Raw genomic sequence first — 23,063 nt, 5'->3', positions numbered from 1 at the left:
TTTAGTTATATGTGTTTCCTAAAGAGTCTGGTGCCCGGAGGGATTCGTTGTCTTCAGCTGCAAAAGAGCCAGGAGTGGACATCCCCAGTAAGACCAGAGGACGAGGACAGGCTGTGGCTGGGCCTGCCCTCCTCTCCCCCTCAGTGGAGCCACAACTGTCCCTTGACAGAGAAGCTTGTGTAGGTGGCAGAGGACACAAGCCTGTGGCATGGATTTTTTGGGTTTTTTTTAGTTGCCAACATAAAATTGGTTTCACATTAAAAAGGAAAATCCACATTTCTATCTTCTGAAAAGTGAAGAGATCCGGCAGCATTGCATGTGACGGGTCAGAAGTTGAGACGTGTCCCCCAGTCACCACTGCCCCGCCCTGTGTTTGGTCTTAGCCACCTCAGCAGCTTCTGTTCCTAACAAAACCAGCCCGTCCAGGCACGTTTAACCTGCTGTGCCTGACCTGGCCCAACCCTTGGGCCTGCACTCCTGTCCTCCGTGTCAGGGACCTGTCACTGGTCACTCCTAGCCCAAAGCCGGGGTCACCAGGGATGATCGTGGGGTCCAGCGGCGTGAGGGTGTACCCCAGCACGGCCAGGACCTGCCCAAGTCAGCATCATTGCTTGCTTCCCTTTCCATTTCTACTCACGTGTAAAAAGATAGTGTTTGGGGGGGATTCTTGGAGATGAAGTAGAAGAATGCACGTGAACTGCTTTAGAAACAAACTACTTCCCAAATGCTGATTACCTGGGAGTGTACCCTGTGCTGGCAGGAAGGGAGGTTTGGGAGTCGGGGCTAGAATATGTCCTGCGCAGGAGGACCAGGTGAAGCACATAGTAGGATCAGTTTGTTATCTTCCCCACACTCCTAGATGAGGGAGACTTCGGGCACGTGTGAGGGTGAGGGCACAGCTCAGTGGAGCGAGGGGCTCTGCTCTGACCACCAGCGCCCATTCCCACAGCCACCTGCTGTACAGGGATGGGTCCCTCCCTCCCTCCCTCCCTCCATCTGTCCCTCTACCCTGCCTGCCCACCCATCCAAGGTAGCTCTGTGCCCTTCTAAGCTCTGCACAGCCGGCTCCAGGAATCACGGCACAGACCAGCAGCTGTGTGCTCAGCTGCCTTTGGGGGCCGGGCAGTTGACCCAGAAGAGAGGAAGGGGCCTTGGGTTAAACACCTGGCGTAGGAGCAACCGTGGAAAACAGTGCATGCCTGAGGTGTGGAGGAATTCACATGTAGGAGGAAAAAGATTTTAAAAGCTGATTAAATAAAAGGCAGGGAGGAGCACCACACCCAGATGGGGCACGTCCTGGCCAGCCCCCGCCCCCTCCAGGCCATGGCTGCAGGGCCTGGACACCCTGCGCCTGTCCTCAGTTTCCCCACCCCTCTGCACTCTTTTCACTCTCCTTTTCACTTCCATCAGCCGTGTTAATCCACTCCCTTTTAAACACTTAGAACGTTACAGATACAACGTCAGCATCCCGGCTCCTTTCTCCTTCCTCCCTGTTTGCATTTACATCTGTGATATGCACCCTCAGAAAACGTAGACCCGTGATGCCGTCCTTACATAGAGCGCGCCATCCATACAGCTCACCCAGCGGCACGGCCCCTTCTCACCGAGGGCCTGGATCTCCTCCCTGGTCTCCCTGATGGTGAGCGCTCAAAGTGCTGCCCAGTTTCCTTGCCCACTTGTGTGTCCTGCGCTGCCCGCCTGGACCCCGCGCCCCGCTTTCCTGAGTCGCCCACAGGTCTGTGCAGTCCGTATCCGCCAGCCTCCTGGGTCCTCACTGAGTGTGATCCCTGTCCTGACTTCCCCCGACCGACCACCCACCCTCCTTCCCTTGGGCCCGTGACCCATTCCTGCCAGGGGTTTCCCAGATGTGCGAGTGCGTGTCAGTGTGTACATGGATCTGTGTGTATACGTGCCTGTGTGCATGTCTGTGCACATGTGTGATCTCCCCCCTTCGGGATCTCACCACCTGCACTACCCCCCCACCACCACCACCACCGTGAACAAAGCAAGCCCACCCACCCACGGAGAAGTCAGCGCTTGTTGAATTAAAAAAACTCTGCCCGTTCACCTTGTGTCATCATCATTTTCCCATCGCAGACTATTGCGGTGACGACTGTATAGGGCAAACTGTACAGACCGCCCACCACAGCACCTGGCAGATGCGCAGATGCACGCGGACACCAGCGCGGGGAGGGCAGCAGCTCGGCCATGTTCCAGGGGCCACCCACAGGGGGCAGCAACGGCCCAACATCTCCGTTTGCTGCTGGCTCCTCTGATCTCCACGTGCGGCAGCTCATCCGTGTTTAAGGTCGAGATCCCTGCAAGCTTACCGGGCTGGGCGTCATTTCTCCACCAAATGATGCTATTAACATTTTCTGAGCACTTGCAAGGTGCTGGTCTCACCGCAGCCCCCGAGGTGTCTGATCAGTATACCTACCTACCTCGCGCATGAGGCAACAGGCACCAGAGGGTGAAGTAACTTCTCAAGACTAGAAGCTGGGACGTGGCTCTTCTGGCAAAACTCGGTGGCCCCACCTCAAAGCCCTGCCCTTGACACCACTTTCCAGGGACAGGTAGGGGAGCCAGCATTATATTGGGAGACCCCCAAGACAGCAGAATGCAAAGCTTTCTTCTCTGGGGCCATCAGTTTTTAAAAGAAAACCCCTCAAATGTGTTGCCATTAGAGGATGAAGACCCCTAGCTGCCCTTTGGGGTGAGCAGGCCGGAGGGTCTCCTGCTCCATTTACTGACTTCCAAGGAGAATCCTGTTTTCATCCCCCCCCCCCCCCCCCCCCCCGCTTTCTTCCACCTCTCCCCACCCCTGCAGTTCCAGCCATTGTTTTTCAGTCTAGCTGTGTAGGACACAGCTCCCTGGCCCAGGAGTTTGCTGAGTTTCTTATCTCTTGACCTAGGTCCCCCCGAGACCAGCAAGGTGAGGAAGAGCTGGACTTGGGATCGGGAGACCAGAGCTCGAGCTCTGACTCTGAGCTTTAACTCCGTGTGTGACCTCAGGCATGTCACCAGCTCTTCTGCACCTTCCCTCACTTGTCAGATGGCTGTCCCTGCCCCTTCTGAGCCTGGGAGTGGAAGACGGCTGGGCCAGCCAGCCTGGAGCCGAAAGCTGCATCTTTAAGAGCACGGCATTAGCAGCTCTGCCCCGGAACCACCTTTCCCACCAGGTGCTCAGGGCTCGGTCCCACCTCCAGGCCTCTGTTCAAGCTCTTCCTTCTTCCTGAATCACTGGTGCAGCTAACAACTAACTCCTGCTCATTTTTCAAAGTCCACAAACCGTCTTCTCTGTGCAGCGCCCGCCCCCCCATGTCCCCTCTGGGCTCCCATCTGTGGCGTGCTGGGGCCAGCTCCTACCAGCTGGGAGAGTCAATTGTGCACATCTCTTTCCAATTCCGTGTTTAGCCTCATCGAGTGGGTAGCTTGAAATTGACCAGGTGGAAGTAGTCACACGTGGAAATAAGCAAACATTATAGATCAGGCTTTGCTGAGTGCCTGCTGTGTGCCAGACTGGGGCGAAAGCAGTGAGCAGAATAGAGCTGTTGCCTTCATGGAGCGTCCGTTTGCTCGGTCATCTCTTCTCTAGCACTTGTTTGTCTCTATCCATCCCTTGAACCGTTCTTCCTTCAAGCTTTTGCCATCCATCTATCCATCCACTTACCCATCTGTGGGGACAGAGTCCCAGAGGGCAGTTTCCAGGCTCTCGGCCTCACGTGGAAAGGTGCTGGCTCGGGTAGTAGATGGCCATCAGCTGTGACTAGTTGGCCATCAGCTGTAAGCAGTTAGCCATTGGCCACTAATATAACTGCCGTGGCTGAGCTAGCAAGCGCGGAGTGTGGATTCTGGATTGCAGAGAGGCGCAGATTGCAGTTACCAAGTGAGGCTGCTTGGCAGGCCAGAGAGGTGGACGGTGGGTTACAGATCGCGTGGCTCCTGCTTCCTGTCTCCAACCCAGCCACCAGCCAGAATATACTGGTATGACTCCCCTATCTATGGCTCCATGGGTGTTCCTTTTTGGCCTCACCATGTCCTGCGTTCTTGTGTGGGGAGCGGGAGCTGAGACCCCGCCTGACACCCTGCATGACACCCTCCAGCCTCCCACCAATGTACCCACCTCCTACAAGTCCAGCCTCCCAGGTACACGAGCTACCATCTTCGTCTTGCACCCATAGTCATGAGCTGAGCCCCTTCAAAGATGGAGCCGGTCAAGAGCCATGTCTGGCCCAGGCAAGAGCCCCCCCATCCAACCCTGGGCTTGGCACCCCTCCCCCTCCACCAGCACAGAGCTCTGTGTGTGGAGAGCTGAGCTGCTGCCCCTGGGAGCCTGTTGCCCCAGGTGGCACCTGGAAGCTGTTGCCCACAAGAGGGTGTGAAAACCACAACACACCTTGGCCCAAGTGTCTCCAGGGTGATGGTGGGGGGTGCAGGCTGCTCACACATGCACAAGCTGTGGTTTCGTATTTGTGCTCCCATCTGAGCCTCATGCCACCTGATCGAGGTGAATAGTTCCACTATATGTTGTAGAACACGAGGACTGATGTTCTCTCAGTGACTTTCCCGATCACCCAGAGTCCCAGAAATGCTTTCAGCTGGACCAACTTCTGCCGACTTCTAGCTCAGACTCATCCAAAAGGAGGAACAAGCACCAGCTGTCTCCTTAGAGCCCTGCCCTGCAGCCTGGCCTCAGGGGAGCGTGACAGACAGGGGGGTTCCAGGCTGGGTGGGGATTCCCCTCCGGCTCTGGGAGCGGGTGTCTGAATCAGTCTCCCCACCGCCTTCACTGGCCCGGTGGTCTTGAAAGGCCACTTCTAAAGGTCAGTACCCACTGGGGGAAAACAATCTATTTTCTTAAAAAAAAAAAAAAGAAAAAAGAAAACCAGTGTGAGCTGTGTGCAGTGTGTAGCGTTTATATCTGCCCCCATGCAAATCTGAAGTCCAGTAAGATGCCTTCACAATATGGCAATTTTCTTGGCTTTTTATTCACATTTCAACAGACTCTATGACAAATGAACAAGAACTTGACTTCCCTCTAATTTCCCAAGATGAGTAAACAAGATGCCAGGGGAACGGGAGTGCTGTGTCACGACTGCTGCATCCTCTCTGCCCCCATCCCTACCGTAAGCACCAAGGGGGGGGTCTTGGGGGCCCTCACCTTGTCCCGCAACACTCGACACAATGCCCAGCCCCTACCGTGCTCAATAAATATTTCTTGGGTACAAAAAGGAAATTTATAAATGGGCAGCAGGAGCCAGCAAAAAAAAAATCTTGGTTGGTGGGGGGCTGTCTTAAAAGATAAGAGCTGCCTGATGTTAAGCCCGGAAACTCCTCCAGGGGCCTTCTACTGGGTGGGGTCAGCCGGCCCCCAGGCAGGCCGGGCTGTGGCTGCTTTCTCACCCCCACCCACCTGCAGCGCAAGCCCTGGTCCTGCCACAGAAGGAAGGAAGCTGACGTCTATTGAGGGTCTACTCTGGGCTGCACACTCCGTGGGCGAGCTCACTGATTTCCCCCAAAGGGCGGTCATGCCGTCCACATTGTCCAGACAGGAAACCCCAGCCCAGAGACGGGGAGCGAGTCGCTCAAGGTGGCCCAGCCAGGAGGCGTCAGAGTTGGGACCCAGACTTAGGTCCACGGACTCCCTCCAATCTCCCCCCCACCCAGGGTCACCGTGGGCTCACTCCATCCCCTGGATAAGGAACAGTATGGCTTCTTGTGGCTCCTGGGGACACAGGACCTGGAGTCTGTCACAGGCAGTGCCCTGCTCCCAGGAGGCCCTATGGGTAGAACTGGACCAGCTTCTCAGCACGTGACCCTGGAGCCACCCCATGTGCCAGGCAGGGAGGGAGGTGGCCACCGTGTGCACAGGCTCACGTGATGCTGACACACACAGACACCAGTGTGCACCTGAGCGGCCATACACGTCATACACTCCAGGTTTGCGGCCCCCGACGAGGAGACCAAAGGCTGCAGACCTCTTCACACCGCAGCTCAGGGGCATGGCCCGCTCTGGACGGCCAGTCAGCCTCACTAGCTGGCCTGGGGCGCAGGTCCCGCAGGGGGTGGGGCCATGACCACCCACTGGCGGAGGTAGCTCCTGGGGGGCCCCTCGTCCCTGGGGCTGCTGCAGTCACACTCCACAGGGCTGCCGCAGTCCGAGCCTGCGAAACCGCTGTCAAACGTGTCCATGTCCAGGCCCGCAGGGGGGGAGCCCACCTCACTGTCCGACACCCCTCGGGGCGGCCTGCCACCCCAGGGCGGCCCTGGCTCCCAACCCGCCTCTTCTTCAAGGGGCACCTTTAGTCTGTCCAGGAAGCTGCCCAGCGGGTCTCCCAGCCCAGCAGGCCCACCAGCTGCAACGCAGCCACAGGACAGAACTGTGGCCCCCATGCCCAAGAGCGGGTCCTCGGTGCCCGGGCCCGGCTCCAGGCCGGTGTCCAGGTTCAGTGCTGGGTAGCCATCATCCTCACAGGTGCAGGGCCACGCGCATGGCCCTTCTGCACCCCCCACCATCACTGTGTCGATGGACACCAGGCCGTACGGCCGATCTGGCTCCTGGCTGAAGGCTGAGCCGCCCAAGCTGCCCACAGTGGAGGGGGCCGGGCCCCAGGAGCCCAATGGAGGCACCCCGTCTGATTCCACGAGATCCACAGGCCCTGGAAGTACTGTGAGCACCAGCCCCTTGGCTGCACTCGGTGGTGGGCAGCAGTTGTGCACCTCCAGGGCCGACAGCGCCCCTGGGCCCCAGGGGCCCAGCTCCAGGCTGGAGGCAGCGAAGGGAGTGCCCACCCATTTCTGTGAGAGAAAACAGGGAGAGAGTCATGAATAGGACAGCGTCAGATGGGCTGTAAACCCAGGTTATTGGTGGCTCCATGGCCTGGGGTCTGTGTGGGTGCAGCATTGTGGGGACAGGGGCACAGGCGAGTCTGGGATCTGAGTGACAAAGCCCCTACCAGGTCCCCTGTGTCAGCTCCTCCAGACAGGTCTTGAAACCCAGCCTTCTCCTGTTTGTGTCTCCACTAGAGTGGATATTGCCAGGGCAGAAGCCCCAGTTCTTCTGGTCACAGCTGTGTCCCCAGATGCTCACGCTGTGCCTGGCATACAGTTACTGCCCAATAAATGTTTGTTCACTAAATAAATGAGCAGAGTGAGTCAATGACCAGCCACTTGAAATGGCCTCTGGGTGTGGGATGGAGAAGGGCTGTGGGGTCGTGATGGACTGAGACAGTGAGCGGGCCCCTAAGCCTTGAGCACCCCCCCTCATGACACAGGGTCTTCATACAAGCAGCGGAAAGAATCTCTGAGAACTGGAAGCCCCTAGATTGGAGCCTACCGCCCTTGGAAAGCTCATTTTAGATCCCTGACGTGGCCACCACCACTGATTTGAAGTCACTTCTCAGCGGCGTGGCCTTCAGCCTGTGATGTACCCTCTCTGTGCCTCAGTTTTCTTATCTGTAAAGTGGGCCGGCTAACACCTACACACAGGGCTGTTGTGAGGATTCAATGAGTTGCCATCTGGGAAGCTCCGAGCGGAGCGCCCCTTATATGGCAAGTGTTCTCTGTACGTGCTGGTAAAACGAAATAGCTGTGAGCTTTGAGCTTCCAGGAAGGTGCAGAGAAAAGAGTCAGCCCTGTGTGGGCGGGAGTCCAGGCCCCTCCCCTGCCCCACTGAGGCCACGTTCCCCATCTGAGGGGGTCCCTTGGAGTTGGTGGCGCACCCACCCTGCAGGGGCTGCGTGAAATGAGGGGCCTGGAGGCACAGAGGGAGCTGGCAAAGCGTCAGACAGCAGGAGCCCAGCCAGTGCTCTAGTCCACGTTTCCTGACTTCCAGGCTCAGCTGGGCCAGGCGGGCTGCCCCTCCCTTTGTCACCACATCCTCTCTGTGGGTGGGTGTGTGTGGGGTGCTGTCTCACCACGGGGTGGGTGTTGAGCAGTAAATGGGTCCAGAGAACCCATGGGTGCCAGCAGTGGTGGCTGTGGTTGGAGCTTGGCAGGGGTGGCGTATTTTGCAGGCAGTCCATACCCTCCCCAGAAACTTCTCCCTCTCCACCCTCCTGTCAAAGGCATCTAAGAAAGGAGCAGGGGCCCCACCTGGCTCACCCCCTCCCCTTCCTTGCGCTGGAAAAGGCTGCATGACCTTGTTTCATGCCAGTTCTGCCGCCAGAACTACTTCCTGCACTTTGCAGAGACCAAGGGGGCCTCCAGGCCTGGCTGGGCCTGTGGTCTGGGGCTGGGGGTGCTGATGTGAGGGTGGAGGCGTCTCCAGAGGGGGTAAGAGGCTCCAAGGGGCGCGTCACAGGGTGGGGAAGGCACTTACCTTGAAGTCTCCGCTGTGGCCGTCATAGAGGGGTTGGAAGAACGGCTTTGGGCTGGGCACCTGCACCCACACCTTCCACAGCCTGGGGAGGCAGACATGAGGTAAGCCCCCCACATCTCGATGAGGGCAGTCCAACCTCCTCCTCAGATGCTCCCCAACTTGGTCCTGCAGGAGACTCAGCACCTCCCGAGACACCCCCAGTTCCCTCTGTTCCACCCCGCCCCCCACCTGCCCTCGCCTCAAGGTCCACATCTGAAATTTGGGGCAGCACATTTCCTCCAGGCTCCAGAAGGGACGTGGGGTTGGAGGGCTTAGCTGCCTACTCTGCGCTGGGCCAGTGCAGCCCTGCTGAGACGTTCTTCTCTAGGGCAGGGTGGGCAAAGGGCCACTTCCCCAGGGCTATAGAGGACTTGGGCAGAGACCCAGCGCCCAGCACCGAGAGCCCATGATGGCCGTGCACCCCCCTTGTCCTCTCTCTCCTCAAGCGTCTCTGTCTCTGTGTGTCCCAGTCTCTGGGGGACGATGACCTGCCACTGGCAAGGGCTCAGCACACGGCAGCTGTGACCCTGCAGCTGCCAGCACATGAACGGAGGCCACACGACCTTCCATGTGCTTTTAAATCAGCAGCTCCCTTTCTCCCCATGGCCAGAGGCAGCAGAACCCAGTATATAAACGGATAAAAACAAAACCTCTAGTTGAGGTGGAGGGGGTTTGGGGGGTGGGTTATCACACCCACCCTTCACCCAACCTGGCAGACCCGCGTGCACCTCGGAACTCAGAGCTTAAAATTCACTGGGTGCTGTTGAGAGCCCAGGGCTCAAAGCCCACCTCATTCGTTTCACAGCCATGAGACCCTGGGGCCACTTCCTGAGTGGCTCTGTGCCTCAGTTTCCCCGTTTGTCAGTGGAAGTCATGGCTGTGCATCGAGCTCACAGGGCTGCTGTGAGGGCTGAGCGAGTGGAAACGGGAGCTGCTCATCATTGTCATCATCACGACGTCACTTGTCACGGTGACAAGTGCGCCCCCAGCCAGTGCATAGGTGGCTCATAGAGGGGCTGTGGCCCAGGCTGACCCCTCCCCCTCCCTGACTCCCGGCCTCACCTCCAAGGCAGGCGGGTCATCAGGCCCAGGTAGACAAGGACAGCGAGTGTGAGGACCACGGGGAGATACCGCAGCACAGTGAACCAGCCTCCCTCTGCCTCTGGGAAAGAAGCCAATACTGGGTCAGACGGAACCTCCTCCCCCAGGAGAGGCCACACAGGGTGGGTGTGCCGGGCAGTGGGTCTGGGGTGGAGTGAAGGGGTGGGGAAGGCTGCTGGTTCCTTGAAGTGAGATGGATCTGGGTGCAAATCCCGCTCCCACCCCCACCCCCGGCAAGTGACTTCATCTCTCAGAGCTTTAGTTTTCTCGTCTGCAAAATGGAGAAATGACTCCTTCATCACAGAGCTATTAGGAGGGTGGCACACCTTGCCAGAACACCTGGCACCCCATTCAGGGCAAGCAGGGGTTCCAGAAATGTCAAATGGCTGCAACTGGGGATACACTGAGTGGCTTCCTTCCAGCCATGCTGGAAAGCTCATGGCAGGGTTTGGGATAAGATTTGGCACAGAGTGGCGTGTGCCCCAGCTCCACACCTACCTTCCGACTGGGTATGAAAGATGACTGGGTCACTCCACTCGCTCCAGGTCCCCTGGAAAGAGGAGTCAGGCTGGGGCCCTGCCCGTACCTGCAGCTCATAATTGGAGTTTTTGTGGAATTCCAAGGGAAGGAGGGAGACACTTCTGGAATCCACCGAGATCAGCTTTCTGCTTGGACCCTGCCGGCACAGGGAAGGGATGCAGTGGGCCAGGGGCAACCAGCTCAGCCCCTGGCCTCCAGCTCAGCCCCTGCCTCCAGCTCAGCCCCTGCACCAGCCCCCACGAAGGGGGCTCAGTGTCTCCTGCGAAGTCTCCTGCCTGAGTTCTGGCCACTCCAGAGCCACAGGCACTGTCTCCACCTTGCCTGTGGTACAAAGCTTTGTTCTGTTTCTCTGGGATCCCACAGGAGGGGGCCCTCCCCGCTGGGACTAGGAATGTCCCAGGAACAGCCATGGCCACTGGGGAATCTTTAACTGGCAGCATGCCAGACGGTGGACACTTGGAATGTTTCAACTGTGGCCCTTCTCAGTTGTGGGCATGTCACAGTCTTCAATTACTGGCATCTCAGCAAAGGAAGCTTGCTGGAAGCTTCCCGCAGGGGACATTCTAATCAATGGCATTAAGGAAAATCTTCAACTGGGGCGGTTCTAAAGGATGGATGATTCTAGAACTCTTCAGCTGTGACTGTTCTAACGAGTGGGCCATTCTGGAACTTTCCAACACTGAACAAAGGACAGCACGGGAGCTTCACACTGGAAGCAACGGTCCCTCTAACGCTGGACCTTTGGTTATTGGTACTTCTGAAACTCTCCCACTACGGCCATCCTAAGAAAGTATGAGAGTCCCAGATGAGATAGCCCAACTTCTGAAACTTCTTCTACTGTCACTACTAGATGCCAGGTGGGACCTGGGAAGTGCAAGTCCCTTCCTCTTTGGCCTGCTGATACGGGAGGGACAGGGACAGGAAGGAAAGAATTTCAAGGGGTCTCTTACCCCAGGGAGGTACGTGGAGAGGGCAGCCCCAAGTGAAAGAGTGTAAGGGGGAACTTCCATCCTTGGTGTGTCCTTGGTTTCTGTCCCTGGCTGTGAATTACAAGCTCACCTGCCTCTCAGACACTCCCCTCCCCCACCTGGATGTTCTGCACTCTCCCTCCCCTTCCCCCCTCTCCGTGATTCTCTTACCAGAGTCCAGGGGTCTCCCAGCTTCCTGTACTGCAGCTCGTACTGAAGCTTGCCCTTGAGGGCGAAGGAATCATAATTGGAGCTCCAGGAGATGTTATAACGTCCCGAGAAGGTCACAGTCACGTTGAAAGGAGGAGACGGTTTGACTAAAGGAAAAAGCCAGAAAGATAAAACGGGGTGAGAAAGATTTGGTGACTCATTCTTTATGAGATCAGGATTAATAACCCCGAGTGGCTTTGGGTGAAGCACCCCCTGTCCCTGGCCTCAGTTTCTCCATCTGAAAAAATGAGAACTTTAGACTAGATGGGGGTTACAAGCTCGGGTGGGCCAGTGATAGAAATGAGGGAGGCAGGTTTGGGGACTGAACTATAAAGAGGCCCCCAGGCGAAAGGGGGACGCACATGCAAGCCAGCCCCCGGTGTCCTGGCAGGAATGCAGACCAGGGTGGGCAGGAAGAAAAAAATCCCTAAGAATCCAGATTATTGTGGGAAATCTCTCAAATGTTAAAGTTAGCTACGAATCCAAAAACTTTCTAAGCTACCTGTTGGCCAGACCCATGGGTCTTCTAATTTCTGCTCTAAATATAGTGTCAAGTCTTCTAGCCTGAATGACTTATAAGACTGGAATCATCATGCGTGCTAATTAATTATGCTGTGCATAATTATACTCTAGTTATACTATGCATTATGATAATGAGGAAAGCCACCACTGCTGAGTACCTACAGGGCTGCTCTGCTCTGTGGCCCTGCGAGAGTCTGATGTGACTGTCCTTGTGTCACAGACATTTTCTGGAAAGTGCAAGAGCAGGGATCTGGACCACAACCCTCCAGGTGCCCCCCAGGCAAAGGTCAAAGTCAGGCTTCCCTTCCACTCCACGGGATGAAAATTCATGGGACCAAACTAAGTAGCAGAAGGAGGTAATTTCAGGGGAACCAAGTGACAAGCGTTGTGTTAGTGTAAAAGACATGACAGGCCCCTGCCACATACCCGCCTCCCCCGAGCTCTATTTGCCACCATCTAACATTCTCTCTGTCTCCCTCTGTCACCAGCCACCCCCCATCTCTGGGACCTTAGCTCCTTGAGGCGGAGGTTTTATTCTCCTGGGTCCGTGCTGTGCCCTCACACAGTAGGCCCTCCAGAACTGTTTGTTAAATTCAGGGGTTCCAGAAGGAGCTCTGGTGATGCTTATAACTGCCCCAGGGCCTGACGTGGGAGAAGGCACAGGGCCCCCAGGCCGTGGTGAGTGCTGTGTTGTCGCTGCTAGTTCAGTGATGGGTCCTTGTGGACTGGAATAGTTCCTGAGCCCTCCTCTCTCTTCCCCAGCCGTGGACGCCAGCTACCTGGCTTCCTTCTGTGGTCTCAGCTGGCCGGGGAGGGCCACTTAGGGAGGAACTCAGGAGATGGGGGACCGCGGGGTCAAGTAGGGAGCTTAGCCCAGGGCGGCCCAGGGCTCAAGGGGAGGAAGGGGCGTGGGCAGGGGGGAAGGGGGCTGTGCAGGGGGCAGAATACCGCTTCCTGCCAAGTCTGGTCACAGACCTGGCCTCAGACCCTGGCAGACAGGGCAGGAGGGAGGGGACCAGAGAGAAATGTGGCTTGGAACCCCCGCAAGGCAGAGTGGCTGTCCTGCCCTGAGCGCTTGTCTGCTGCCTGCCCAGCTTTGTCAGCGAGGTAGGAGGCACCCTTACTTGGTGAATTCACCACACCTAGATCCAAACGGCTGAGACGTGTGTGTGTGTGTGTGTGTGTGTGTGTGTGTGTGAAGCTGTGCTCACACCCTCTAGGGTGTGATACCCACTCAGCAGAGGGGTGCAAACCTGGACCCCAGAGCACGAATAACAGATACTCTCTCGTCCCCTGGCCCCACCGCCTGGGGATCTAGAGACAAAAACTCCCAAACTCCAGTCCTTCCCAAGGGTAGGAGTCTCTTTGCAGTCTGTTTCCATGCCTCTGGGGCTGGGCCCTCACCCCCTCCATGGACATCCCACTTTCGGCGCGCACACACGCACGCTAAACGTTAAAAGCTGCCTCCTGTGCCCCTCCCTGTCCCCCAGCCCCCCCCACCCCCCGCTTCTGGACCCACAAAGAAAACTGTTTCCACCAGCCAGACCCCTTCTGCCTCTTGGTCTCCTCCCTCCGTCCAGCCTGGAGGGAAATTCTAGGCCTCACTGGAGCTAATGGACGGGAGAAAACGGGGAAGTTTTCTCTTGTGACTCAGTGTCCCCTACTTGCCTCATAATGGGACAGAATCCCAGAGGGGCAGGGTTAAAGGAGCCCTCATTCTACAGGCCAAGGTCACCGACAGGGAGAGGCTGGGCCAGAACTGAAACCCTACGTCCCGGTCCAGTCCCGCTGCTGTCCATCCCTCTGCTGCCTCTCACTGGGTGGGGCCCAAGCCTCAGCTGTCACCCATCACACCTTAGTCAACAGTAGTGCATCTAAAGGGCATGTCAGTGTGGGTGGCGGGGGGAGGACCATCCCAGGGAGCCCTCGCACCCCCCACCCCGGGTTCTCCTCAGTGAGGGGTACTCACTGCTCTCAGCCAGCATAAAGCTGCCGCACTCCTGGGAGTGGTTGCCAGACTGGTCTGTCATGTTGACACTGAAAATGTCGTCGCCCATGAAGGAAAACACATCCATGTGGCACGTGTACTTGGCATGTGTGGCATTGTGGCTGGACCGGCGGAGGCTGCAGGAGGTGACCTCATCCTTCAGGTCTTCTTCCGGGTCTTGCCTTCAAGGACAGAGCAGCCAGTCATGGCTGGAGGCCGGGGGGCTCCATGCACAGGCTCAGAGCGGACACCCAGAATCGTGGGAAGGAGGGACTTGAGGTGTGGCTGGGGATCACCTAGTCCAACCAACCCTTTCCCAGGGAAGGACTCCCTCCCCGGAAGTATCCCTGATGGATTGTGTCCAGGCTCGGCTTGCATACCTCTGAGAAACCAGGAACTCACTACCTCATTGAGGGCAACAATTCTCAACTTTGGAAATTTGGGCTATTTTTGTCTGGACCGAGCCTAAATCTGCTCCTGTCAGTTCCATCTTCTGCCTCACTGTCCTCCTGGAAGGGCGCTAAGCATTTCAGGTCTCCTTCCCTCCCTCCTTCCGTCCAACACCCACTGAATACCTAACAAGTGCCTGGGCAGAGGGCCCAGATAAGAGCAAAATGAACCTTCTTCCCTGCTCTGGGTCCAGGGAGGCTGTTGACTGGGGGAAACGCTCTGGCTTTATGACTCCCCCTGGGCAGAAACAATGGGTTTTGAAGTACGTAGAGGAGTTCACCAGCATTTATTTTCCTACCTACAAATTCAGGCTTTGAACAAGACCACCCTCCAGGACGTGTGGACTCAGACCTCTGTTAAATATTTGTTGGCACAGAAACTTCTCCTGAATGAAGGCTCTCCAAGCCTCCGGCCTGGACCACTGTCATGGCTATCTGGCAGTGTCCTGGCCTTGCCGGCCCTCCCTGCAATCCATCCCATTGCACAGCAGCCAGGGGCATATTTAAAAACCCCCTGTCACTCCCCTGCCTGAAACCCTGCAATGGCTTCTCATCACCCACACAACAGAATCGGGTCCCTGCCAAGCTCTCACCTCCTTTGCTTGTTGTTCTCCCTCAGGCTGGCTCACTCCGCTCGGCCACACAGACCTCCTCACTATTCCTCAAACTCACCATCACTTCCTGCCTCAGGGCCTTTGCACGTGCAGCGCCGCTGCCTGGAATGCCCTTTCAGCAGCTCCCTAGCTGCCTCCTTCCCATCCAGAGAGGCCTGCCCTGACCACCCTGGCTAAAATAGGCCCTCCCTCCCATCACTCACTCTCTGCACCGGTCCAGCTTCCTGCTCTTGATAGCACCATTGTTATCAGAAAGCATCCTGTTGGCTGTTGAGTATTTATCGTAGGTCTCCCCAGCCACTCCCCCTGCAGTGGGTCCCTTCTGGGACACCTGGAACCTCATTTTGGGGCTCTTCTCAATCCCCAGTGCCTGCAAGGGAGTCCCCTGGCAAGAGGAGCTTAATAAATGTGTTCTGAATGAATGAATGAATTAGTGAAGCCAGTTATTCTTTACCCTGAGCTGCATATTGACAGAGTCTCTCCTTAACCAAACTCTATTGAAGCAGCTCTGAACTCTCCTCAATCAGGCCCTGACTTTTGGGCTTCGGTGTTTATCTCTGCATTGTCTCCTTTCAGCAAGATTCCTGCTTAGTCCGTTTAGCCAGAAGCCCCCACCCTCAATATCTGAGCTGGTTCCCATCCTCCACCAGCCCCCAGGGGTATCTGATGCCCCTGGGCTGCCACCAGCAAGGATCCTGTTAGGATGGTTTAGCCAGAAGCCGCCTCACGCGTGATGTTTTCCCTTAGCCATTTTCCATCACTGACCCCACCGGCTCCTTGGTTATGAAGTCCCACTTTTTGCTGTTGTATCTGAAGTTGAGCCCAATCTCTCTCCCCTACAGCAAAGCCCCATTCAGTGGTCCCTACACCCATCATGATGGTCTTACATAAATTCTGCCCTACCACTCTTTAACGAGTGTCATGAACGATTTTTTCTTTAACAATATGGACTGACAGGGACCCATGGACTGTGGGGTCAGGCTGCCTGTGTTTGAATCCCAGGTCCACCATTCACTGGCTGTGTGACCTTGGGCAAGTTGCATAACCTCTCTGAACTCCAGTGTCCTCTGTTCTAAAACAGGAGTCGTAATTGTGACAACTGGAGGTGATTGAACACATAGCAGGCTACCTGGCATGTACTAAGTGCTTTAAAAAATCGTGTGGGTCTCCCATCATCTCAGGGTCTCAAAACCAGTCAGGCCTGAGTGGGTGAGAGAATATGGCCATTGGATCTGGATAGAGCTACCCTGTGGCCTAGCAAATCATGCTTTGGACAAGTCCCGTGAGCCCTGTGTGGGTTGTCTGCAAGAGAGGAACAGTGATTCCCAGCTCACAGTCTTTTTTGGGGTGAAACCAAATGCTGTTGGTGAAATCACTGAGCGATTCCCCAGCAAGTGGAAGCTATTATTTTTAGTGCTAAACTACCTGCCCTGCACACAGTAGGTCCAGCTCAGTGTGTGGTCTCCTGCGGTCCTGCTCCAGGACGTGCTACTCTGAGTAGCACCCCAGGCTAGCGAGGCCGGGCCACTTACCAGGTGAGGGTGAGCGTGCTGGGGTGCAGGTTCCATGTCTCCAGGATGCAGGTGACTGTCTGGAAGTAATCACTGTAGCAGACGAGGTCTGAGCAACCCCAGGCTGGAGGGTGAGGGGAGAGAGAGAGAGAGCTTGGTGGGGGGGCTGTGGGGCTCCTCATTCCCTCACCGCCCCCGGGGCTGGACAACAAGTGGATGTGGGGGTCCCAGGGCCAGGATGAATATGGCGACTCGGGGGCCACTAAGGTGTGGGCCTGGGGCAAGGGGGTCCCTGCCACCTGAGATTCCTTGTTTGAGCCCCCAAAGTTTCAAGGCTGGCTATGGCGACAAGACCCTTCTAATGTGAAACATGATAAAGTAAGCGGGTCCCCCCTCAGGTCTCTCCCCACGAGCCCTGTGTCCAGCCACCAGGTCAGGGTCCTCCCTGGCCAGTGTCCCTCTCAGGGTGGGGCATCCTGAACTCCCCAGATACAGGGCAAAGCCACACATCACTCGAGAGGCATTCACGAAGTCAAGGGGAGCACTGATAAAAACGCCTCCGTCCCTGACAAAGGAGGAGCCCTTTGTCCACGGCAGCTGGTCCGAGACCGGACACGGACATCAGAGATGCCACAAACGCTTTGGAGAATACGGAGGCTTCAGAAAACTGAGAAACCTTCGAATGCTTTTGCCAAAATGTCTATATTACCCTGCTGCCCAGACCAACACTGCTAGTGACACATAGATTGCCCACTCTCAGACAGTTTCGTTGACAGATTTAACACTCTCCCACCCCCATCATTCATTGCTTTACTTTGTCCTAAAAATATAGGTCTGATCATAATCTAAATTTTGTTCAATGTTTGACAAAATAAATTTAATAGTTTTAGTTTTGTGAGATCAAATGCCAACACTGTTTTTTCCACCCACTATTTACCAGAAATGTGCTCCTCTTTTTAAGTGGATTCAATAGGAAAATGGCTTTTTCCTGTTTTCCCTTCCTGGGCCTCACTCTCTAGGTCAGAAGCTGGATGTGGAGCCAAGAACACTGCTGCTGGAACGTCCTTTAGTCCACTCCCACGCCCATTTTCCAGATGAGAACACTGAGGCTCCGAGCCCACATGACATCTCTCATCTCTCTTGGTCTGGGCTGCTGAGACTCTCACCCAGGAAATCTAATCTGTGTGTGTTCTTCCCATCACACACGTGGCAGACATCGCTAATCAATCGTGACACTCCCTCCCCTGAGTGTGGCCTCAGAATCCTTCTCAACACAGTTCTCCCAGCAGCCACTCCCATGGGACCTGAGTCATGGAACTGAATCCTGCTCTAGGAGGCAGCTTCCCTCGGGGAGGAGCACAAGGCCGGGGGGTGAGGGGCGGGGGGCCCAGGAGGGTTAGTCCAGCACTTAGTGGAGAAGGGAGGACTGATTTTGGCAGGAGGAACTTAATACATGGCCTGGCTACAGGACCTACTGCATGGCTGTGTGTCCCCCGAGTTTACATCCTGCGAGTTCTCTCTCAGGGCTCCAGAATTTGGAGAGGATCTGCCATTTCTAGCTGGGCTGAAGGCCACCAAGGGGCAGGGTTTGTCCCAAACTTGGAATGAAACGTTGGGGAGGGCACAGCAGCCCCTAGACCAGCATGGAGGCGGCGTCAGGGACCAGAGGGAATAAAAACCCAGTCCCCTGGTCAGTACGCTGACCTTGGGCAGAGAGCCCTGGGTCACCCGGTCTGGGGTTATCAAAGCATGGGCATGTGACTCCCGTCCCTATCTGCAAGCTGGGGACACTGGCCCCCTCGGAGGGTGTGGAGGTAGGTAGGTATATGATATCACGCCAGCGCAGCATGGCCTGCACGTGGCACTCATTCAGTAAGAGCAGCGAAGCCGGGTGGTAAAAGCACGGCAATCAGGCAGATCTGGGGGCCAAGCCCAGCGATGCTGCTGCGGGTTGTGTGGGCCTGTCCCTCTCCTCTCTGAGCTTCAGTTTCCTTAATGGAGAACGGGCGTCACTGCAGCATGGACTTCACGCGTCTGTCGGGAGCATGGCATGAAATGATGCTCAGCTCCCAGTCCACAGCAGGGGCTGTTATTTGTGCCCACAGGGTGACCCAAAGCCCATTAGAGCCAGGATGGAGGGCTGCTCACTCAGAAAGGGAAAATAGAGGAACATGACATCTGTTTCCTGAAGGAACTATTCGAGGCTCTGGGTCTTTTGGTGAAAACCAGAGAGAAATGCTGATGGTCAGCAGAGTGGTGGTGGCTGAGGGCTCCCCTGCCCCTAGCGCAGCCCCATTCAAGCCTGTGTGCTGTGTCCACCTCCTCTGGGAAGGCTTCCTGGATTTCTCAGCCCTGGCTGTCCCTGACATCACCCACTGACTGCTTCATCTCCTGGTCGTCCGAGGGCACCTCCCAAGGCTCTGGCAACTTTTGTCTGCACTGGGGCCCATCAGTGCCTGCTGAGGGTCCAGTGACTGTTGAAGAACCTCCCCTAGGAAGGGCACTGCATGAGGAGACGCTGAGGTTAGACCAAAGGCAGAACTTCCTCACTCTGAGGGCCGGAGCCGGCCAAGGCAGATGGCCATAGGAACGAAGGATGGAGTTCTGGCATCACCCTGGTGAGACCTGAAGACCCAAAGGGGGGGTGGGGCTGGGCCGCTTGGGACGCGCCTGAACCACTCTGGCTAGCGGAGCTCTCTGGTCAGAGGGGTTCTGGTTCATGGAGACCTGGCTGCTCCCCTGTGTCGGCCTCAAGTGAACAGACGCCAGAGCCTCCAACGCTGGGGCCGCTCGCCACGCCTGGGAGCACGCGGCCAGCCTGGCCCTCCTCCCGCGGAGCCCGCGCAGCTACTCACCGTCACCCTGGAGCATCAGCAGGAAGAGATAGGCAGCCCCCACGAGCGGCATGCTGACCTCCAGGGGCCTGGAAGAGACACACAGCAGAGGGTCGGCCCAGGCCTGGGGACCAACGGGCCCAAACAGCCTCCCGCTGGTCCTCGTCCCTCTCCCTTGGAAGACTTGCCTCAGGTGCTTGGATTTGCCTCAGCAGAAACAAGTTTGAGAAGTCCACAGACACTCCCACGGGCTCCTGCCCCTTGGCTGACACCCTGTGGATCCCTCCCCACCTCTCCCACCTTCTTCGGTCCCCCTTACGCAGTCACAAAGGACAGGTGAATGCAAAGAGGGAGGGGCTCGCTGCTTCCCCCCACAGTTAGCCTATATTGTGAGTGGAATTAAATATGGGCATTTATACAGCTAAGAAAAGGAGAGAGGGAAGGGGAAAGAGGGAGGGAGGGAGATGTTGCTTGCCACCAAAGAAACCTGGTGGGATCAAGCAAAGGGCCCAGAATTTGAAGCCGGAGAATCTTGGAGCTTCTCTGGCCCGTCTACTCTTCGACCTCAGTTGGCATCTCTAAAGTGGGGACAACAATGCCCACAGCACCTGGCAGTTAAGAAGAGTGCGTGGGAAAGCAGAGGTGGCAGTGCTCTGTGAACTGTAAGTTACTGTACAGGGGGGCTGGATCCCTCCCCTTACTGGCGCATTGATATTAGTCAACTCACCACCCCCTAGCCCCCCAGGCCCACCGTGCCTCTCTGCCTTGGCAGGGGGCAAATTCACATCCTGCGTCTTTCCTTGAACACACATTCCTCTCCCATCACGCTAGACTCAGTCTTCACGGACTTCTTGCTCTATCCCTGCATCCGTGAAGCCACGTTGGAATGTTCCAGAACACCTACCGCTCACTGCACTCGGGGTTTTCACCCGTGCTATTAATCTTTATTTTACCTCCCATTTTTCGCTCCAATACATGTCTCCAAAGAAAATAAGACGTCACTACCATCAACAGGTTCACTAGTATGAAATGGAGAGGCAATATGGTGCCACAGCGGTGAAAATGCAGACTAGCAGCCAGCCTGCCTCAGTTCAAATCCCAACACTGCCATTTACAGGCTGTGTGATCTTGGGAAGTTTACTTAACCTTTCTGGGCCTCAGAGTCCTCCTCTGTGAAATGGACACAATAGTATTAATGACAGTACCCACCTCATGGGGGTCTTTGGGTGAATTAAATTTAGTTAATATTTGTAAAGCATTTGGAACAGGGCCTGACATATAGTAGATGTTATTTAAGGGTTTCCTACACCAATCAACTTACCCTAAAACTAAATACAGTGGAATGTAAAAACTAGATACAAGGTAAACAAAAGACAGTAATGGAATGTTAGGAAGATACTGTCCCCTGCCTGAGATGCTGAGGATTTCAGATCTTGTTTGCCTTTGTTTAGAAAGCAGGATCAGAGTGTGAGAGGGGTGTTTAAGACATACGAGCACCAGTCTGAGATTTTCATGCCCTCCGTCATCAGAGGATTGAAAGAAGGTTGAAAACGGTCCACGAAGGGTCCAGGGACAGGGACATTTAACACCATCTCAAATAAGTGGGGGAAACATCAGCTTTGAACAAGGAAGGCATCTATCTCGTCCTGCCTTCCACAGTGCGATGTGGGAACGCCTCCCCCACCCCGTCCCACTGTGCTCCCTGCTCGGAATCCATTTCTTTATGGGTCTTCTCACTCAAGCAGACTCCTGAGGGCAACAGCCGCTTACTCACCAAGACACACATGAGAGCACAAGGTGTGTTTTCTAAGTGAAGGACAGAGGGGACCCTACGGGGGCTTCCTGCTCTGGGAACCCCTGCAGCAGCTCCTAAGAGCTGGAACCGGCCTGGAACCGGCCAGCTCCCTGCTGGGTGTCATTGAGCAAGTTCCTCACCCCTCTGATTCTGTCTTTTCTCATCTAGAAAACGGGAGTTCTGACTCTTTACTGCAGTCAGTGTAAACACTAAGTGCATCGTTGCATGGGAGGCATTCCAGCACAGTCCTGGATGGGATGGAGCCCTGCAGAGGTGTTTATACACCAGGCCCCACTGCTGAGAAATGACTTCCAGGCTTGTGGTAATTCAGATGAAAAGTTGGCCAAATTTCAGGAGATTCTGGGGAAGCAGAGAAGCTTGGGGGTAGGAAATCAGATTGAAATAGGTGTTATGGAGACTAGAAAGGGCTTAACTTCACAGTCAACAGGGAAATGCAAATAAAAACCACAATGGCATATCATTTTAATTTTATCAGATTGGCAAACACTAAGTCTAACATCACATGTGGCTGAGGACGTGGTGTGAAGGGAGCTCCCAGTTAGTGGAAATGTAATGAACGCAGCTCAACCGGGAAACCGCTTGGCATGACCTAATCAACTGAGCAAGTGACGTGCTCTAAGGGCGAGTGATTTCACCCTTATTTACACCACAAAAGAAACCACCCCATATGTACTAGAAGCAGATAGCAGCATTGATTTTCCTAGCCAAAAGCTGGAAACAACCTAAATATCCATCGTCAGAAGGGAAAGGTAAATTGTGATGGAATCACTCAAAGTGGAAACGAATCATAGCATCACAGCCAAAAAGCGAACGACTCTCACTAACAACATGTGAAAGAAAACCAAAAAAAAGTAAGTTAGAAAAGAACACATGTGTAATAGCACTGTCTGTGTCACACTTAACACCATGTAAAACAGCTCTCTCTGTTGTTTAGGTGAACATACCTGTGTCCTAAAAGTATGGAGAAACTCAAGGGGGCAATAAACATCAAACTTCAAATAGTGGAGAAACAGAGGGGATGTGATGAAGAGGGGGTGTTCACGGGTCTCAACGGTTTGGTAAAACTAAGTGAAGTTACCGCTGGTGTTTGTTATTCTTTATATCTTTTTTGTATGCCCCAACTATTTCATAACATTTTAAATGTAAGTGAATCTTAAGTTTGTAAAATAAAATGTGGAAGGGGACTTTCACTCCTGGCCCTGACGGAGTAGCTGGTATCAGACTAATCCCCCTACTGAGAACAACTACTAAGTAGAAAAAAAAAGACATGAGAGAGCAACCAAGTGAGACAGGGAAGACAGGGTATCAGAGAGAAGGAAAATGCATTGAAATTCTGTATGCAATTTCCCCTCAAATACTTTGCCAAATCATTGCAAATGACTTGCATATCAAGAAATCTAGCAAAAATCATCTGCTAAAAAGCTAATAATGGATTTGGGCAGTTTCACGATGCTGAGGAAAGAATTGAAGTTCAAGGCCTGGCAAGAAAAAATACCCAGTTGTTCAGGAGAGGCTGCGCTTTAAGGGTAAGGAAAGGTGAGAAATAGTTTGGCCTTGACAGCATTGAGTTGATCTGCCTATATAAGTCTCTCTATTTTGCACACACAGTGGCCAGCATTCACTTAAATTGACAAGGAAAACCAAGAAAGAATACCAAATGACCAAAAATCAAGAGGAAAAAAGACAATGGAAACAGACACATAGATGATTTAGAAAATGATATTATTAGACATGATTTACAATAGCTATGATTAGTATGTTCGAGAATTCCACCAGCAATATAAAATCTATTTAAAAGTAGAAACCCTAGAAATGAAAAATACAATAATTGAAATGTATAAGAACTGAATTGGTGGATTTAGCAAATATTAGAAACATCACAAGAGAGGGTTGGTGAACTAGAAGACTGGTCAATAGAAAATACCAAGATTGAAATACGCAGAGAAAAAAAGTGTTTTAAAATACAGAAAACAAAAAAACCAAAAGAGACATATGAGATATTGTGAAAAGGTCCAACGTACATGTATTTGGAGTTAAGAAAGAGAGAACTACTCAGAAGCAATAATAGAGATACAAGTTAAGAAAAGCCCCCAAAAGACAAATACAAAGAAAACCACATCTAGACACATCATAGAAAAACTTTTTAAAAAAT

General features: G+C 54.5%; 1 protein-coding gene across 1 annotated transcript in view; it reads right to left on the bottom strand.

Annotated features, from left to right (window-relative positions):
- Positions 1-4,968: 4,968 nt before the first annotated feature.
- The window catches only part of IL21R (interleukin 21 receptor), a 29,278-nt gene continuing 11,183 nt past the window's right edge, over positions 4,969-23,063 (bottom strand). The window contains exons 2-9 of the mRNA XM_019718092.3: positions 19,117-19,184; positions 16,283-16,385; positions 13,670-13,869; positions 11,140-11,285; positions 9,959-10,136; positions 9,422-9,521; positions 8,321-8,402; positions 4,969-6,798 (exon numbers count right to left, since the gene is read on the bottom strand). Coding sequence (XP_019573651.3) covers positions 6,034-6,798; positions 8,321-8,402; positions 9,422-9,521; positions 9,959-10,136; positions 11,140-11,285; positions 13,670-13,869; positions 16,283-16,385; positions 19,117-19,168 — 1,626 coding nt within the window. The 5' untranslated portion in view covers positions 19,169-19,184 and the 3' untranslated portion in view covers positions 4,969-6,033. The remainder of the gene's footprint in view (positions 6,799-8,320; positions 8,403-9,421; positions 9,522-9,958; positions 10,137-11,139; positions 11,286-13,669; positions 13,870-16,282; positions 16,386-19,116; positions 19,185-23,063) is intronic.

The sequence above is a fragment of the Rhinolophus sinicus genome, chromosome 10, assembly GCF_057876585.1.
Source record: "Rhinolophus sinicus isolate RSI-liver-muscle chromosome 10, RSI-T2T, whole genome shotgun sequence".
Lineage (NCBI taxonomy): Eukaryota > Metazoa > Chordata > Mammalia > Chiroptera > Rhinolophidae > Rhinolophus > Rhinolophus sinicus.
The sequence above is the reverse complement of the archived record's forward strand: the minus strand, read 5'-3'. Positions and strand labels throughout refer to the sequence as shown.